Source organism: Eubalaena glacialis, chromosome 1 (assembly GCF_028564815.1).
Source record: "Eubalaena glacialis isolate mEubGla1 chromosome 1, mEubGla1.1.hap2.+ XY, whole genome shotgun sequence".
NCBI classification, from domain to species: Eukaryota; Metazoa; Chordata; class Mammalia; order Artiodactyla; family Balaenidae; genus Eubalaena; species Eubalaena glacialis.
The window spans coordinates 76,103,240-76,123,322 of NC_083716.1; the positions used below are offsets into that span (position 1 = coordinate 76,103,240).

General features: G+C 34.8%; 1 protein-coding gene across 4 annotated transcripts in view; it reads left to right on the plus strand.

Annotated features, from left to right (window-relative positions):
• JMJD1C (jumonji domain containing 1C) overlaps positions 1-20,083 on the plus strand; it is a 305,803-nt gene that overhangs the window by 256,625 nt on the left and 29,095 nt on the right. For 2 of the 4 annotated variants that reach the window (XM_061181512.1, XM_061181501.1), the window contains exons 4-10: positions 5,762-5,867; positions 8,175-8,299; positions 9,609-9,752; positions 9,850-10,036; positions 10,152-11,836; positions 14,121-14,293; positions 14,556-16,765. In XM_061181512.1, the coding sequence (XP_061037495.1) occupies positions 5,861-5,867; positions 8,175-8,299; positions 9,609-9,752; positions 9,850-10,036; positions 10,152-11,836; positions 14,121-14,293; positions 14,556-16,765 (4,531 nt within the window). In that variant the 5' untranslated portion in view covers positions 5,762-5,860. Of the gene's footprint in view, positions 1-4,930; positions 5,135-5,761; positions 5,868-8,174; positions 8,300-9,608; positions 9,753-9,849; positions 10,037-10,151; positions 11,837-14,120; positions 14,294-14,555; positions 16,766-20,083 lie in introns of those variants that run through there. The other 2 variants (XM_061181505.1, XM_061181513.1) reach the window with 2 other exon arrangements.

The following is a 20,083-nucleotide window of genomic DNA, read 5'->3' on the forward strand; positions in this document are numbered from 1 at the left end:
ATGAATATCTGTTTTCCTTAGGAGATAGTATAAATGAGATTATGTTAAATTACCTTATCATGGAGAAAACACTCAGTTTTCAGTCTTAACTTCAGATATAAGAACCATAGGATTAACGTTGGAACATTGTCTTTAGAAAATTTCTTTTTCAATGCATGTTCCTATTTTTACCCTACTATGGAGTCCAGAGAAGTGGATAGTACCAACCTCTGTATATGAGTATAATTCTCATTGACCCAAAGGAGTAAATCTTATCTTTCAAAGTGGGTAATTTTTCTACACTAAAATCAAGTCATTATTATATTTGGAGAGCTAAACATGGTACAGGAATGTATCAGGGAAATTGATGAAAAGCCTTAAAAAATGATTTATCTTAAAATATTTTTTCTCTAATAATGGAAAAGATTTGGTAATTGGTGTATTTTCCTGTGCTTATGAATATGCAGCCGTTTATGGAAATAGAGTTTGCAGTCAATTTGCCAGTGAATTGCATTGCATTGATTAGAAGGTTTTGATCTTGCTTTGTACTAGTATTTTATTTGTTCTTTCAAATCATGGGTAGGCAGTGACCACAGGCCAAATCAAACCCGCCTCCCATTTTTTTATAAGGCCTTTTACATTTTTAAACAGTTGAAAAAAACTCAAAAGAAGAATAACGTCATGACACCTAAACAATCTGTGAAATTCAGATTTCATATAATGCCAAAAACAAACTTTATTGGAACACAGCCATGCCCATTCATTTATATATTGTTTATGGTATTATTTGGCTGCTTTTGGCACTACAGTAGCAGAGTTGAGCCGTTGTGACAGAGATGTTATGACCTGCAAAGCCTAATGTTTTTACTCTTCGGCCTTTTAGAGGAAAAGTTTGCCAACTCTTGCTTTAAATCTTGAAAATATATGGAAGCCCTCAGTGGTAGCTGCATTTAATTAAACTGCAGATGGTTTAGACAACTGTGCTTTTTGAAGACCTCTGTGGTAACTCTCAGACTTAATAAGTTTCCGATCTTAGTAAAGCCTTATTAACAAAGTGGGTTCTTTTATAAGTTATACAAGAATTGGCATAATAGCAATTGGCGTCACTCTTGACCTATATGGACCTAACATTCATGTTTTTCACTGTTGGCTAGCAACCCCAGGGATTTAAGGACAGGCAGTCATTTGTAGTTTTGCTGAAGCATGAATTTAAATTATGACTGAGCCAGAGTGGTGTGGCAAAACATGTTCAGTCACCCAACCTAACATTTCAAGATACAGATAGTTTCTTTTATGATAACTCTTATAAAAATACAATCAACTGTGATTTTTATAGGGGAGTTTATGTAATATAATTGCATTTAAATTGTCACCACAGAGGTCAAGGGCTTTATTGCAGGAGGAAAAAAATTCTAAGACATACTCAGTATCAGTTTGAAAGGAGGCATTAGGTCATTCTCCATCAGATATTGTCCAAAGGGAGAGAAACTGCTCCAGTTTTATATTTCTTGTATCCTAAAATAAAAGTCATCAGTTAAGACTTTAGAGCAAATCTCTTAAAATTATTAAGCCACTCAACTCAGTCATCTTGATAGAAACTAACAACTGGTATATTATTACCTATTTCATGCCTCTGCTGGCTCTTCAGTCAGTATGTAAATCCGGAGGATGTGTAACAAAGAAAATATTTGTTGAAATAGTAAGGAGCACTTGATTATGGTAAGACAGATTGTTCTTTATTATCTTAGAAAATGTGTTACATATACTTTGAGCGCTGTAATAATATTGCTATTTATTAAACCTAGTCAGGCACATCTGAATATTTTAGTACTAAGATCTTATTTTTTTTTGAACTGGGATGAAGTAGAGAATTGCTTGAAAATTAGGTTAGTACAGTAATCTTACTGTCACAGTACAGATTCCAACCTGATTTTAACTTTTATATTGATATTTTGAGGAATGCTGCTTTTTGATTTCATCATATTCTTCTGTACATACGAGAAAGAGTCTGTATTTTGATCATCTCAGATGATGAGATGATCAGTTTTTAATTCAGGGTGGTGTTTAACCTAGAAACACAGCATTTGGGAATTTGTAGGTCATGACTAAGTCACGTTGCCAAAGTGATTTGTCTTCTCTTTTATGCTTTCCGATTATAAGATTGCATGAGTTTAACATCCTAAGTCTTTTCTGTTTGATGAGTGTTAGACTATTTTGATATGCGGAATTTCACATAGCCAATGTGAGGTTGTAGAATGATAACTTCCACCTAACGTTAATGTCTTTTGACCCATTCTGACTTAAGATAATGTTACCTTTCACCTCTTCCATATAACGTAAAGAAATGTGCCAAATTTTGAAAGGCAATGACAGTAAATAGTCTATTATTTATGCCTCTTCATTGTACTAGTTCAAGAGAAGCAGAGAATAGATGAAAAGAGACTGAGCTTTAGAGTCGCAGAACTAGATTCAAATGCTAGGTCTCTCCATCACATCCTGACTTTAACCGTGGACCTCTCTGTGTATAGCATGTAAAAGGGGTATAATAATCTCAGCTTTACAAAAATTGATAGTACGGAAAGCACCCAATGTGATATCTGTCATAGTAAATGCACAATCATGTTAGCTAATTTTCTTTATTATTATTTACATTAAGGTGCCACTAATGTTCAATTAAAGCTAATCTTTGTCTTTGCAAAAGGAGGAAAAGCACAGCACACAAGTGAACAATAAATATAGTCCAGAACTTCACTTAAGGCATTCTTTAGCACTTTTCCATGTTTTCTATGTTTCTCGTACAACAGATCTTGCTGAACTGATTTTTTCCCCATTAGTCATTTGCTGGAGGTTATAACTAGCAGTGTAATTAATACATTGGATGGAGTTTATGGAGAAGAGAAGATTCACAGAGAGTGCTTATTCCTTCACTACATGAGTGATTTGGGGGGGGGATTAATGAATACATATTTTTAGTTATACAATATGAAATTGGGGGGATTATACTACAGTTAATGAAAAGTACGGTGCAGGTAAATTGTTTTTAATCTCATACAAGCTTAAGGCATAGTTTAAGTTGTTTGTTAGTTGCATTCTGTGAAAGATAGTAAGCATTCATAACTAGTTTTTAATTAACAGATGCTCTTCTCTGTGAGTCTGCCTTATAGCCTTGTATCTGATTTGGTACACTTTCACAACATTATTCAGGTAAATAAATAGGGGAAAAAACCTCATTTGGCTACCTGCTAACAACTCTTAAGATTTGATCGTTTAGCCTTTTGTGAGCCTCTTTAAAATGGGAATGATGACCACAACTCAGCAGAAATACCTCTAACTTACAAAGCACTATATGTAGAGGAAGACTTCAGCAACAGTATGATTATCATAATCAGGCATTGTACTGGGATAATTTTCATGGGTTTTAATTAACTTCGTGTAATGCATGTCATTCAGTACCATGGTTAATTTAGAATTGAATGTGTTAAGAAGACTAGTTTCTGTAAATTTTAAAAAATCTTATTATAAAAACGTACTCATTAATATGAAAAGAGATATTATTAACCCTGCTTTATAGATGAGGAAATTGATACATAGAAATTTGAACTTACATAAGGTTATTTCAGTGAGTAGACTGATATTATCAGCTTTTAATGGTATGCTTTTTTTCCCTAGAAATGAGCGGGTCATTGGTGAGAAGATACTTGTCTAATGATCTTGGAAATGTAGCTCATTATTTTAACCTGTTGAATAAATAAAATAAAAATGTTAAGCAAATTTTACATCTCAATAGCTTTAGTTATAAAATTTCAATACAGGGAACTGGTTTTATAAATCATACCTGTACTTGTCTACAACGTATTGGCAGTGCTGCTTTTACTCCTCCCCACGCCCACCCCGAATATAAAGGCTTGGGAGCAATACACTATAGTAAATCTGATCTAAGTCAGCTTGTGACACCCATGTGATTGTAGATTGTACATTTCTAGACAAGTACCCATCTTCTTCGAGCCAGTTAAATGTCTAGAATAAGAGTAAGAAGAACAACTGTGATAAAGGTGGGTGTTGAGACTAGAGAAGACTCAGGCTGTGGAAACATAAAACCAGAATTCAAATGTTTGAAGGACTGTCAGGTAGGAAAGTGATTAGGCTTGTGTTTGACTCCAAGGAGTTAAGCTTGGACCTGTGTATGGAAGTTAAAGTGAGAAAGATTTTAAAAGAACTTGGCATCTGTCAGAACTGTCTGGAAATGGTAATGGTTTTCCTTGGGAAATAGAAAGTTTCCTGTGTTTTGTCTGTCATAGACTAGACTGTCACCTGGTGTGCATCAAGAGGGTTAGAGTCTGACCATGTATTTTCTGTTACTCAAATAATGAGATTAGCTAAGTGTGCAGTGTATTATTAAAGTGGAGTGGAGAAAAGGGATTGCTAGGAAGTTTCTTTACGAAAAGGAAGGCATGTATGCATGGGCCTTTCCCGCCCCCCCGCCCAAAATGACAGATTTTAACTACTTTTTGTATAACACTTTTCCACTCTAGTATTTCCTTCTACTATAAAGCAGCATTTCTTTATATTTTCCAAGGAGAACATAGTTGATAAGTTTAAAGGCCTTTACTTCTGTTTGTTAGTGTTCACTTAAGTATAAACGAAATATCAGAGTGTTTACCGCAATATTATTCCAAGAATAGAGAGTAGTTCCTTAAAGCAGTGATGAGATGAGAAGGAAAGTGCTTTACTTGGATAAACTTTAGAAAAGAATGAAGTATGACCTGCTTGATTTAGGGATTCTTTGTACTCTTCAGCCGCTCTTTGGCTGTTCTGTATTGCCAAATTGTTTTTATTCACCAGATAAAATTGCCTTCATGTAGCTCCTTTCTGTTCACTGGTTTCCATGATCTGTTAGTCCACTTTTAAAAGGGCCGCCAAATTGACAGTGCTGCTTTGTTGTTCTTCCCAGCTCTACTCTAGGGCTCCTGCCGCTGATCTCAAATGCAGGAGCAGCAGAGGTGCTTTGAGAGAGAACAGAATGTCAGAGAGTCCAGCGGGGGACCAACAGATTGTGGGAAACCATGTGACTGTGTGATTCACATCTCCAAGGAGAGAGAACCGGTTGTTTCTGTGTCTAGATCCACCCTGTTATGAGGATAATACCATCAATAATGTAATTTAAATTGCCTGGATGCTTTGACACTGGCTTGAAAAAATAAAACTTTTAGCAGTGAAGTTACTGGTCAGATGAGTTTGAGTAGAACTGAATTTGATGACATTTAAATCAAATCAATTTAAATCAAAAGACAGTGGATAATGACTTGTAGTTTAAAACTAATGTTTTAGGTATTATGGGGAGAGGGTAACTCATCTATGTATATATGTATTGTCACTAAAATAATCAACTTGATTTGTTTGCTACCAGCCTTAGATGACCTGAAGCTATTTGGTTTGTATATTGCTTCTAACAGTGAAACCCTTTAAAAGGTGATTTGTATAAGGCTTGCAGTTGGAAAACTTGTATAAGGCTTTCAGTTAGAAAACAAACAGTTCAAACAAAACAGTTTGAAATGAGTAAATTTCAAATTTTGTCTTAAGACATTTTTGTCTTATCATGGATTAATTTCTTAGGCTCCGTTGTTATGTTACTGCTAATGAACTATAACTTATGAATTTGCGTTTCTGTATACGTTTAGATCAAGGAATTTTCTTCAGTCCTTAGAACGTTCAGGAGGGAATGTTGGTAACATTAATGTTAGGACAGTGTAACATGGACCTTTCTTTTAATCTATAATTCTAGGACGACATAGACAGCCTAAACCCAGTTCTCAGGGACAACCCGCAACTTCAGGAAGAAGTGAAAGTCTGGGTAAAGGAACAAAAGGTTCAGGAGATTTTTATGCAAGGTAACTGTTTTGAAGTTATGCATTTATATATATATATATATATTTGGAACTGGGCAATTTCTCATGTTTGGTTTTGGTTGTTCAGTTATATGCAATACAAATAGAAGACCCAGTCTAATATTTTGAGTTATATACAGGCCAGGGAAAATAATAGCAAAATCAGAATAATTTCAATAGGAAATTGGTAACTTCACCAGTTATTGAGGTAATTTCACCACTAATTTGAGCTGAATGCCTGAAATGAAATTATAACCACACAGGTGTTTTGTTAATAGGAAAATTTCCATACTGCAGAATGCTTTAGGTGTGTCCTTCCTGGAGAAGGAAGCATTGTTTGCTGTGGAGGGTTGCCCAAAGCCACAGTTGATTTCCTTTGAAGAATGCTGTTGGTATCTGATAAAAGTGGCCTATTTCAGTTTGCCTTCCTCAGCAGTGACCACAATACTAGTCTTAATTTTGTTTCCTTTTTTTAGTAAGTTACAAGTTTGTCTTCAAACCAGTGAGATTTTATGATTCTTAGTGATTTCTTTTCCTGTCAGTAAAATCATATATTGAAAATGTAAGCTTTTTGTGAAATTGAACTGAAACCGCAACAATATGACATGGATACATGGAGTATCGATATTTGGTTGAATGTTTTTAAAAAGGAATTTTGTTAAATTCCCATGTTTATCTGAACCTCAACTTCCATGCCATTTAATTTAAGCATTAATAGAGATAATCTCAGTTGTGGCTGCCTTTCTTTGTATGGGTTTTTATAGCAGCAGATCATCTACTTATTAAATTCTTCTTAGGCTAGATATTTTTTAAACCTTTAATATGGAGAATTTGAAACATACAGAGAAATAGGCACATGGAAGTTCACCGAAATATTCTATCTCCTGGTTCCAACAACTGTAAAATAAAACCTTGGTAGGTTCTGCCCCACCCGTACTCTCATTTATTTCTGTCAATTTTCAGACATTGCTGTGTTCTATTTTTAAACAAAGCCACCATACCATTATTATGCTGAAAAATTAATAGTTCCTTAATACCAAATACTGAATACTCAGGTTCAAGTTTCCATTTGTCTCATAAATGATTTTTCACAGGATTGACTTTTATTTTATTTATTTATTTTTAACCTGGGATCCAAAAAATGTCCACAGATTGATTGGTGGATATGATCCGTCTATCTCTTTTTTTCTTCCTTTCCTTTCAATTTATTTATTGAAGAAGCCAGGCTAATATTTTTTAAAGTAACTTTTTTTTTCCTTGTCATATTCTTAGAGGTGAAATCATTAAGGCAGTAATCCTTTCCATCCTAAGCAGAATTATATGAGACTGACTCCAGATTGTGTTTGGTGGTAGAACAAGACAGTTAAGATGGTGTGCTGATGGGAATTGAAAACTGGTCATATTTGGAGTTATTCTATAAGCTATTTCTATATTACATTCAGAAAAAATAATTTGGAGTCTTTTTCTTCCATAGTTAAAAATTCTAAGACTATAGTTTGTATAATAGATTACAGGTATGAATGTGTTTGATTTACAGGTAATATGGAATACTTTCTACAGATGTGTTATTTGATTTATATTTTAGACTGATTAGCATAGTTCTTTTTTTTAAACTGTCAAACATTAAATCATTGATTGGTATGTTAAATGTCTTAACTGTAGAAGAAAAGGCATCAATCTAGGAATCAGAAAAATAAATTCAGTTCTAGCTCTTTCACTTAAAAATTTATTTAACCTATCAACCTCACTTTCTTAATTTTTATAAACAGGGAAAGATCTGAGAGTTTTTGAATAAGATTCAAAAGATTGAATAAGCATCTGCAAATTGTGAAAGCATTTAGTAAATTGTTAATGTATAATACTATCATATTAATAAGGTGCACCAGATCCCCCCCCACAGTTCTTATTAAACTTTCAAGTATTTGATACCATTTTAGTACCTGTGAATTGAAGAAATTTTTATCTCCATTCTCTTTTGTTTTAAGACATATTTAAAGATATACAGATATATATATTTTATTATTTAATCATTACCTATTTTCTGAAGGATATCTGTATACACATATAGATATCATTTTAAAAAGTGAGTTTAATCCAAAAGTACACCAATATGGCATTTTAGTATTGTATTTATAAATTCAGTTAACAGTCTCTGCATGTTTTAAGACTTTGGCAGCTTTTTCACCGGAATCAAAATTTGTAGTTGCTTATGGTAAAGTTTTGACAACTAGAAGGTTCATACATCAAGTTCCAAATTACTTCTCCATTTCATCCATGAACTCATCATGTATGATGTGTGTTTTTTTTAAGGTCCTTATTCCTTGAATGGATACAGAGTGAGAGTATATAGACAAGACTCTGCCACCCAGTGGTTTACTGGCATAATTACTCATCATGATCTCTTCACTCGCACCATGATCGTTATGAATGATCAGGTAAATAGTCCAGTTTTTGAAAAGAGATGGTTACAATTCACATATTCCATGCCTCTCCTCCGCCCCCCCCCCAGTCCCCCCGCCCCGCAATGGATCAACAGGTTGACACCAAATAATTTTCATCTCTAGGTGCAGTCATGTAATCCTAATAAGTTCAAATGTGTCTGATGTTACATAGAGTTCACTTGAGGTCACAGCGAGATAGTGATGCCTAATTTATTTCAACACTGATAAAATCAGTCCCTGAAATGGAGGCATCAAACTCTTATTTGTTTAGTCTTTTTTTTTTTTTTTTATCAGTAGGTCAGCTAAAACTTTCTTAAAGTCTCAGCTTTTCTGCCCCTCCAGTAATAAAAATACTTCCCAAATGGTTTCTTTCCACGAATGAGAACTTTAATGCACACTGAAGTTCCTTTTACATCAAATTCCAGAGTTGGGATGCTCCCTTAAGTTTTATAGCGAATATGGTGAATGTTAAGGATATGAATTTAATAGGAAGTTTTAAGTTAACAGTCTGAAAGTCTTAATTTCAAATCTTTTAAAGCTGTACTGTATTTACCCCCAGAAAATAGATATTTACACCTTCCTACCTGAGTGGATTGTGGAGGGTGTCTGAATAAATGAGAACAATGCAGGTGCTTTGGTTAAAATTCTAGTCAAAATGCTAAATAAACTATATCATTTAATTTTATTTAATTTTTTTCCTTAAAAGCTAACAAACTTTGACCTCTCAGTGAAGCACAAAATTGCCTTTAGTTTTTAAAATAGTTCTTTCTTTAACCTGTCTTTAAAATTATTATTCATTTATATGATTTTTGTCCTTTTCTGCTTCCCATGCTCTACCTTCTTCTTCTTCTTTTTTTTTTTGGCCGCACCATGCAGCTTTCAGGATCTTAGTTCCCCGACCAGGAATTGAACCCAGGCCCCAGCAGTGAAAGCGCCAAGTCCCAACCACTAGACCGCCAGGGAATTCCTGTCATGCTCTACCTTCTTGTTTTATTTTACAGCTGTTTTTTGAAAATAACTTTTTATTTTTGAAATACATTTTATGGCTTGGCAATATACTCTTGTATAACTCTAATCCTTGTTTTGCAAGGTATACTTGCAATAGATGTATTTGCTTTTTAATTTTTAGTTAGCATGTGAAACAGTAGTCTTATCTTTAATGGTTAAAGTTGATTTATTGTAAGTCTGACAGTATCTCAAACTGATTTCTAAACATCTCTACTCAGTAAAGAAATTGTACCTAATATCACATTGGCTAGCTGATTGGATTTAATTTTTGTTCTTGTTTTGTGTCATGGATTAGGTACTAGAACCACAGAATGTCGATCCTTCTATGGTTCAAATGACCTTTCTAGATGATGTTGTTCACTCTTTGTTAAAAGGTGAAAATATTGGCATTACATCACGGCGAAGGTCTCGTGCCAGTCAAAATAGCAACACTGTTCACGTATGTATGTTGTTAGTGATGGATTATGGTAAAATATTTTCCCTTAAATTACTTAGGATCAGGTAGTGAACAATCATTGTTAATTGGTTATTTTTAGGGTCATTATACACGTGCCCAAGCAAATAGTCCCAGACCAGCAATGAACTCCCAAGCTGCTGTACCAAAACAGAATTCACACCAGCAACAAAGAAATATTCGTCCAAATAAGAGGAAGGGCTCAGATAGCAGTATACCAGATGAAGAGAAGATGAAGGAGGAAAAATATGATTATATAGCACGAGGAGGTAGGACCCACCTTTTTTAAAGGGCATGAGAACATATAAAACAAAAATACATTTAAAATATACTTATTTAGTATTAATTTGAAAGATAAAACTGTTCTTTTTTTAAATCTTATAGAAAATCCTAAAGGTAAAAACAAACAGGTGATGAACAAAAGAAGGAAACCTGAGGAGGATGAAAAGAAACTAAATATGAAAAGACTACGAACCGACAATGTTTCAGACTTTTCTGAGAGCAGTGACTCAGAAAATTCAAATAAGAGAATAATAAATAATTCCTCAGAGCAGAAGCCAGAGAATGAGTTGAAAAATAAAAACACTTCAAAGATAAATGGAGAAGAAGGAAAATCCCAGAATAATGAGAAGGCAGGAGAAGAGACACTAATAGATAGCCAGCCTCCCTGGGATCAAATACAGGAAGATAAAAAACATGAAGAAACAGAGAAACAGAAGTCAGTTGACTCTCAGCTTCAAGAAAAAATGATTATCCGTTCATCAGAACAGGCCACACTTTCTGATCATAATTCTAACGATTTACTTCTTCAGGAACACAATATGGAGAAAACACATACGGTGGAATTATTACCAAAGGAGAAGTTTGTATCCAGACCACCCACACCAAAATGTGTTATTGATATTACGAATGACACTATTATGGAAAAGGTGGCTCAGGAAAACTCAAGTACCTTTGGCCTTCAGACACTTCAGAAAATGGATCCTGACACTAGTGATTCAAAACATTCAGTCACAAATACAAAATACTTGGAAACAGCAAACCAAGATTCTGACCAGAGCTGGGTCAGTGATGTAGTTAAAGTAGATTTAACCCAATCAAATGTTAGGAATGCTTCTTCAGGAAATGAAAACCTGAATATGGAAAAAGAGAAAAATCAGTATGTCTCTTACATATCTTCTCTAAGTGCAGTTTCTGTCACAGAAGATAAGCTGCATAAACGAAGTCCACCCCCAGAAACTATAAAATCTAAACTTAATACTTCAGTAGATGCTCACAAGACAAAATCCAATCCCTCACCTGAAGTTGTTAAACCTAAAATTAACCATTCCCCTGATTCTGTAAAGTCTAAGCCCAATTTTGCAAACAGCCAAACTGCTGGTGAAAGAAGACTGGCAAGTAAGATAGAACATGAGTTATCAAGATGCAGCTTTCATCCGGTTCCTACTAGAGGCAGTACATTAGAAACTACAAAAAGCCCTCTTATCATTGATAAAAATGAGCATTTCACAGTTTACAGAGATCCTGCACTTGTCGGGTCAGATACAGGAGCTAATCACATTTCACCTTTCTTAAGCCAGCATCCTTTTCCTCTTCATTCTTCATCCCATAGAACGTGTTTAAATCCAGGTACCCATCACCCTGCCTTAAGTCCTGCACCCCACTTACTGGCTGGATCATCCAGTCAAACTCCATTACCTACCATTAACACTCATCCTCTGACTAGTGGTCCACACCATTCTGTTCATCACCCTCATTTACTTCCTGCTGTGTTACCTGGAGTGCCTACTGCCTCCTTACTCGGTGGCCACCCACGACTGGAGACTGCTCACGCCAGCAGCTTGAGCCACTTAGCACTAGCACACCAGCAACAGCAACAGTTGTTACAGCACCAGTCACCTCATCTTCTTGGACAAGCCCACCCATCTGCTTCATATAATCAGCTTGGACTTTATCCAATTATTTGGCAATATCCAAATGGAACACATGCATACTCAGGACTTGGTCTGCCTTCTTCTAAGTGGGTTCACCCAGAAAATGCAGTTAATGCTGAATCTTCATTAAGGAGGGTAAGTTAAGCTGTGGTTTACCTCATGTCATATATTTATTAATCAACATATGTACAAGTGTTGATTAATTAATTAATTAATATCCCATTAATTTTTTTAGATTTCTTATTATAAAATATGCTAGAATTTTTGAAACAGTTATTTTTCTAATTATGATGAAACTTTTGATGCTTAGTAACTTTGGAACTGTAAAGCTAAAATCTCAGAAAAGCCTATTTATTTTTTTAAAAAGCCAATTTAAAGAAGTAAACCTCAAGTTGTTTCTAATATACTTAGTCTTCATAACTAATTATGGTATATATCTGTAATTATTTTGCTCAGGTAAATTCCTAGAAGTGAAACTTCTGGATATAAAATTTATGTAAAATTGTAAGGCTCTTGATATGTATAATCAAGTTATTCTTAAAAGACAAATTGTTATACTTCCCAGTTAGATACATTATATTGATGTATACTACAAGCTATGACTCTCTAAGCCCCTGGTTCTCTTAAGGGTGCCGAGGCTGGAGAATCCTGATATTTGGGAGTGAAGTTGGGGCTGAGCATCTCTCTGCTTGACAAAGTATTGCTGAAGGTGGGGGACAGGGCTCTTTCTTCTTCCTTCATGCGCTGTGTGGTTTTTCCAGCCAGATTAATTTCCATGCTAAGAAATGGTTGTTGAGGGCATTACCAGCCCCATTCTGAAAACTGGGGGATTGGGTGTCACTGTTAAACTCTAGGAGGCAACTTAATCCTTGGCGTGGACAAGGATGCTTTTCAGGTATTCCCCAGAATCTTTCAAAACACATTTTATTTATTTATTTTTATTGTGGTAAAAGCTACAACATTAAATTTATTTAACCATTCTAAAGTGTACAGTTTAGTAGTGTTAAGTATATTCACATTGTTGTGCAACAGATGTCTAGAACTCTTTCATCTTGCAAAACTGAAACTCTGCCCATGAAACACTAATTCCCCTTCCCCCTAAGTTCTTGGTGCCCACCTTTCTACTTTCTGTCTCTATGATTGTCTGCTTTAGATACTTCATTTGAGTGGACTCATACAGTATTTCATGTAGCATAATGTCCTCAAAGTTCATCCATGTTGTAGCATGTAACAGGATTTCCTTCTTTTTTAAGCTGAGTAATATTCTGTTATATGTATATAGGTATATACAGGTACCCTTGTAATCTGTATAACTTCAGATTTCTGGATCTTGTAGAATTGAGACCTTATTTTAAACATATATTTGAATGATCCTATGTACATGTATATATATGTATTTTTTTTTCTTGTGTGAGGTTTATGTATATTCTTAATCTAAGAAATTTTATAGCAGCATATCTTTGGTGTGATATCATATTGCTTTCACATTATCATTTTGAGATGTAAAATGTATGCCCTTTGGTAAAACCAAAGGATTGTATTTTCCCAATATCTGATTCAACACAGGATAACTCAACAAAGCATTTTCTGGAAGAATTTCAGTGAGTCATAGTATAGAAACAGTCCTTAAGCATGTAATTAGATAGTTGTAAGTCTCAACATAGAGATCAATGTCACCAGATATTCACTGAGAAAGGCAGCATGTTGATATTAAAAAAATTAATTATGTTGTACCTCCACACCTCCAAGTTTAATGGTCCAACAGCATCTATAGCTTATAGTGAAATGGAGTACAAATGGGTCTTGAAAATGTAATTTTCTGCCAAATCTAAATAATTTATGACATTGGAAAAATTATTTTTGACAAGAAAAATTGGCAAATAAACTTGACGAAATCTGGTGAAATGTATTTTAGCAACGTGTTTTCTGTTTTTTTCTATTAGCAGCATATAGTCTTTTGGTGTTAGAATCTTAGGAAATCTTAAAAGCTAGGTTCTCTGTACATCATTTGTAAGTTAAAGGCAATGATTTCAAGATCTGCAATCAGTAAATAAATTTCTGGAAATAACTTTTTTTTTTTGGCAACACTACACAGCATGCAGGGTATTAGTTCCCCAACCAGGGATCAAACCCATGTCCCCTGCAGTGGAAGTGCAGAGTCCTAACCACTGGACTGCCAGGGATTCCCTGGAAATAACTATTTTAATGCTGATTGATTTTTTTCATCATATGGAAAAATCCATATAACTATGTTAGTTACTTATTTGTCTGGATATTTCTCATAAAATACTTAATAAATATACTGCTATATTAGTATGTCACATACTTCATAAATGTACTACTATTAAAGTCCTGCTGTGATACTGTGTTTAGCTTTTTCTAGTAACTGAAGGATGATTTTTAAAAATTGTTTTGATAGAATTCTCCCAGTCCTTGGTTACATCAGCCGACCCCTGTGACCTCAGCAGACGGTATTGGATTACTTAGTCACATTCCTGTCAGACCTTCCAGCGCAGAGCCTCATCGGCCTCTTAAAATTACAGCGCATTCCAGTCCACCATTGACAAAATGTTTAGTAGATCGTCATAAAGAGTAAGTTCACCAATGCTTAAAACTTGTGTTATAGTTTTTCTTAATTCAGTTTATAAATAGATAATTTTAGCAAATGTCTTAAAACTAGGCTGAATAATAATAAGTACTATTCTTCTGTTTTTATATTCCTTTAATTTTCTTAATATTATAGCACATGCAAAGTCGTGTTTCACTTTTATGATAGAATAGTAACGCATAGAAGCTATATATGTATTATACAAGAAAAAGTGTTTACAGAAACCCTCGTGTATTTTCTTTGCAGAGAATTGGAGAGGAAAGCTTTTATTGAACCATTGCGTTCTGTTGCATCCACATCAGCCAAAAATGACCTGGATCTAAATAGGTCACAGACGGGAAAAGATGGTCACTTGCATAGGCATTTTGTGGATCCTGTATTGAATCAATTACAGAGACCACCCCAGGAGACTGGAGAGAGATTAAACAAATATAAGGAGGAACACCGTCGAATTCTTCAAGAAAGTATTGATGTTGCTCCCTTTACAACTAAAATCAAGGGCCTTGAGGGTGACAGAGATAATTATTCCAGAGTAGCATCATCATCTTCTAGCCCTAAAAGCCATGTCATCAAACAAGACAAAGATGTAGAATGTTCAGTATCAGATCTTTATAAGATGAAGCATTCAGTGCCTCAGAGTTTGCCTCAAAGTAACTATTTCACTACATTGTCTAATAGTGTAGTCAATGAACCACCAAGGTCATACCCATCCAAAGAGGTTTCAAATATTTACACTGAAAAACAGAGTAATACCCTTGGAGCAGCAGCAGCTAACCCTCAGACTCTGACTTCGTTTATATCATCTCTTTCAAAGCCTCCACCTTTGATTAAACACCAACCGGAAAGTGAAGGTTTAGTAGGCAAGGTACCAGAACATCTTCCCCATCAAATTGCTTCTCACTCAGTAACAACTTTCAGAAATGATTGTAGGAGTCCTACTCATTTGACAGTTTCTTCTACAAATACACTCCGGAGTATGCCTGCTTTACATAGAGCACCCGTATTTCACCCACCAATCCATCATAGCCTGGAGAGAAAGGAAAGCAGCTATAGTAGCCTTTCCCCTCCAACATTAACTCCAGTGATGCCCGTAAATGCTGGTGGGAAGGTTCAAGAATCACAAAAGCCTCCAACTCTGATTCCTGAGCCTAAAGACACTCAGGCAAATTTTAAGAGTTCTTCTGAACAGAGTTTGACAGAAATGTGGAAATCTAATAATAACCTCAGCAAAGAGAAAGCTGAATGGCATGTGGAGAAAAGCAGCGGAAAGTCACAGGCTGCTATGGCATCTGTCATTGTACGTCCACCTTCTAGTACAAAACTTGATAGCATGCCAGCAATGCAGTTAGCTTCCAAAGATCGAGTTAGTGAAAGATCTTCAATTGGGGCAAATCAAACAGATTGCCTCAAATCAGCAGAAGCTGGAGAGAGTGGAAGAATCATTCTGCCAAGTGTGAATTCAGACAGTGCTCACATAAAATCCGAAAAAAACTTTCAGGCTGTCTCACAGGGCAGTGTTCCCAGTTCAGTCATGTCTGCTGTAAATACAATGTGTAATACCAAAACGGATATATTCACATCTGCTGCCACTACCACCAGTGTTTCCAGCTGGGGTGGTTCAGAAATAATTTACTCTTTATCAAATACCATTTTGGCCTCTAAATCTTTAGAATGTACCTCTTCGAAAAGTGTCAGTCATTCAGTGGCTCAAACACAAGAATGCAGGGTCAGCACGACAGCTCCAGTTACACCAGCCAGTAGTAAGACAGGAAGTGCTGTTCAATCCAGCTCTGGGTTCTCAGGCACAACTGATTTTATCCATTTAAAAAAGCACAAGGCAGCACTGGCTGCAGCTCAGTATAAAAGTAGTAATGTCAGTGAGACTGAGCCTAATGCTGTGAAAAATCAGACATCTTCAGCCTCCCCTCTCTTGGATAGCACTGTAGTCTGTAGTACAATTAACAAAGCAAACTCTGTAGGAAATGGGCAAGCATCCCAGACAAGTCAACCAAACTACCATACTAAACTGAAAAAGGCCTGGCTTACAAGACATTCAGAAGAAGATAAAAATACTAATAAAATGGAAAATTCAGGGAATTCTGTATCAGAAATTATTAAGCCATGTTCTGTCAATTTAATAGCCTCTACATCGAATGATCTACAAAATAGTGTAGATAGTAAGATCATAGTTGATAAATTTGTAAAAGATGATAAAGTCAATAGGAGAAAAGCCAAACGAACTTACGAATCTGGCTCTGAAAGTGGAGATTCAGACGAAAGTGAAAGCAAATCAGAGCAGAGGACTAAAAGGCAACCTAAGCCAACTTACAAAAAGAAGCAAAATGATCTTCAGAAGAGAAAAGGTGAAATAGAAGAAGATTTAAAACCCAATGGGGTTCTCAGCAGGAGTGCCAAAGAAAAAAGTAAATTGAAGTTGCAGAGCAACAATAATAGTGGTAAGTAAATTAATTACTTTTTTATCTCAAGTAAAATGGGCTGTAAGTTCTTGCAATAAATGGTGGTGTTCTCTAAAAATTAGAGAGCTTAAAGGCATCTTTGACTTCATTTGTATGCCCTGGTGTAATGTATGTGCTCATTGACTTCATTTCTACAAGTACCCTATAAGAGAAAATGAGAGAAGACCTATCAATATTTCTCCATTTTCAAGAGACTTGTAGAAATATGTTTTTACATAGCACTCAGGTTGGCAAAAACCCAGTGTGTAATTTAGTAGTTATTCAGAATTTTGACCATTTCTAAAAATTGTCAAAAGGCAGTTACAGCTATACACTAAAAGTGGATTTCTAATACAGGCATACCTTGTTTTATTGTGCTTTCCAGATATTGTCTTTTTTTTTTTTTTTTTTTAAACAAATTGAAGGTTTGCGGCAGCCCTGTGTCAGGAAAGTCTGTCGGCACCATTTTTCCAACAGCATTTGCTCACTTCATGTCTCTGTCATATTTTGGTAATTCAGACTTTTCCATCGTTACTGTATAATATTTGTTTTGGTGATCTGTAATCAGTGGCCTTTGATGTTACTATTGAAAAAAGATTACAGCTCACTGAAGGCTGAGGTGTTGGTTAGCCTTTTTCAGCAATAAACTATTTTTAAATTAAGGTACATGCATAGTTTTTTAGACATAATGCTGTTGCACACTTAATAGACTGCATTATAGTGTAAACCTAACTTTTATGTGCACTGGGAAACAAGAAAATTTGTGTACTTTATGGTGGTGGTCTGAAACTGAACCCACACTATCTCCAATGTATGCCTGTATTAGGTATTTACCTATAACAAGATAATAGTTGAAAAAGAATTCCTATTCACAAAAACTTCCTTTAAGTCCCACTTTTAGAAGAGAACTACTTCGAAGTAGTGTGGATGTAGCCCATATCTTACCCTTTGTCATCTGGAGAAAAATTGAAAACTTTAAAAAAAAAAGAAAGAAAGAAAAGAAAACAATGAAATTACCTTCTGTTTAACTAATAATGCTACTCATTCAAGCAGTCCTTAACAATGGGTAAAAGTTAAATAAAAACGGGATTGGTGGTTTGTTCATTTCTATATTCAAGAAGAACTTCCATAGTAAGTAAAAGTTTCAAAACTGATAATATTTATATTTCATTTGTGGCTACGACAGGGCAGAATAAGTGATACTTGCTAGTAATATTCACTATAAAGTATTTCTGTATGTTTTTACTCTAGAAGTAGTTTTTCTCAGTTTGCTTATTTTTTTTTAGGTATGTTGCACAAGGCAGAAAGCAGTTAATAGTTTCACTATATCCATGTATTCATCCACATACAATATATGAAATATCTGTGACAATGTGGACATTCAAGAAGTACTGTAACAAGCATTTGGATGCTTGAAGGCTCTTATTTGGGCCTTTTTACTGAATGAGGTTTTTCCCACATGCCTGTGTGGAAACCAGAGGCAAAGTGAAGGAGAGAAAAACAGGAGGATGGAATCGTAGAAAAGGACAGAAAGTGAAAGAACAAAGGAAAACAAGCTCAACTAGAGACAGGCTGACAGACTGAAATGCAAACATAGTAGTAAGAAGAAAGAAAGAGAGGGAGATTGACAACGAAGGATACAGGATGCGTGCCATTTATTTGAGTGTTGGATTGCATACTTCGTTGTAATGTGTTCTGCTTACTTCCCCAGTGAATTCAAGAAGCTTAGTGTGGTCAATAATTGTTTCTCTTTTGTTTCACAAAACATTTCTTTTGGTGTCAAGTATTCAAATACTGGAGTTAAACTTACAGAAACAGAAATAGGACTCTTCCAGCTTTTAACACTTAGAATATTCTTGAGAAGTTAAATTTATAAAATTAACTCTTAATGAAGTACATATTCTGTTTTTGTTTTGAGACTGTGTATGTACATGTTCCCAAGTAAGTTTTAAGACAAAGACTGGAATCAGCACTTCCCCCTCCAAGTTGTAATGCTTAGTCAAATCTCCCCTACATAGTAAATAACATTTAGCATCAGACAGGCTATTTTAAGTCCCATTTATTCCCAAGTCCAAAGTAATATTAAGTGACTATTAAATGCCATCTATTAATTATGGGCAGAGTTGACTTGCTTTTGTTCTGGGCTATCTAGAAAAGTTCTCTAAATTGGGAGTTCATAAATTCTAAACCTGATTGGATTATCTCCCTCATGGATTAAATATGATCTTTATCCTTTTAATGTTCATTGGGGTTGTCATCAGTCATAGTCAATCAAAAAGAGTTAAGTCTGCACTTAGAGAATGTAATATTATTGCATAGACTATTATACATGTATAATTATTACACAAATATGCATATCATAGTTTTTAGTACATTCTAAAGCCAGGTACAATAGAATTTGCTTTATCTGCTGTTTTAGAAAATCTTCATATCTGTTGCCTTTTACCGATAATTAAAAGTTGGATGCTTTTCCGCGACTAATTTTTTACATCATTTTATGTACTGAAATTTCCCATCAGATTTAAATGTAAGTCCTGTGACACACAAAATCAGTGGTTTAACTGTTAGCAGAGTTCATTTCTATATCTCAAAAAATATTTTTAAGGTGAAGGCATATCAGAGATTAAAAGTTAGCATGTATTTTTCTCTTATTTTCTTCCTCAGTTTTCTGTTGCTAGAGCAGCTGCTTTGAGGATTTACTGATAGAGAACTAAGGTTGAAAATGTTCTTCGGGTATAAAGGAAGAAGGAATATCCATTGAGTTAGGTATTTTTTGTTGACTAAGTGTCTAAATCTCAAACTTTTAGATTTTAGATGTTACCAATAAATTATATATATAGAATTGGAAAATGGAGTTTTATTTTATTTATTGTACAAATAATATTACAGTAAAATTCATAAAAGGAGTTAGGCATAGTCATGTTTGGCCTAGTCTAGAAGCAAAAAATATAATATGAAAAACAGTCTACATGACCTGGACCTTCGTATCTTTATAATTTATTCATTCATTTAAAAAAAAGGTCTAAGTGTCCATTTCATGTCACAGAACTGAGAGTTGCTTTGAAATGCCTGGTTCTTTCTTTATAATACTATTTAAATTTTTCACAATAGTATGGTTATCCGTACTCTTTGAACTGTTCCATTGTCTGGAATGTAAAAGCATATTGGTTAATGGTCGCTTTCTAGTCTAAATAGAAAGATTTCATTTAGTTTATTCTAGTGTAATAAATAAAAAAGTAAATAAATGATTGGAAGTAATATAACAAATCAAGATTTATCAGCAGTGTACTACTGTTGTTCATTCTGACTTCAAGAAGC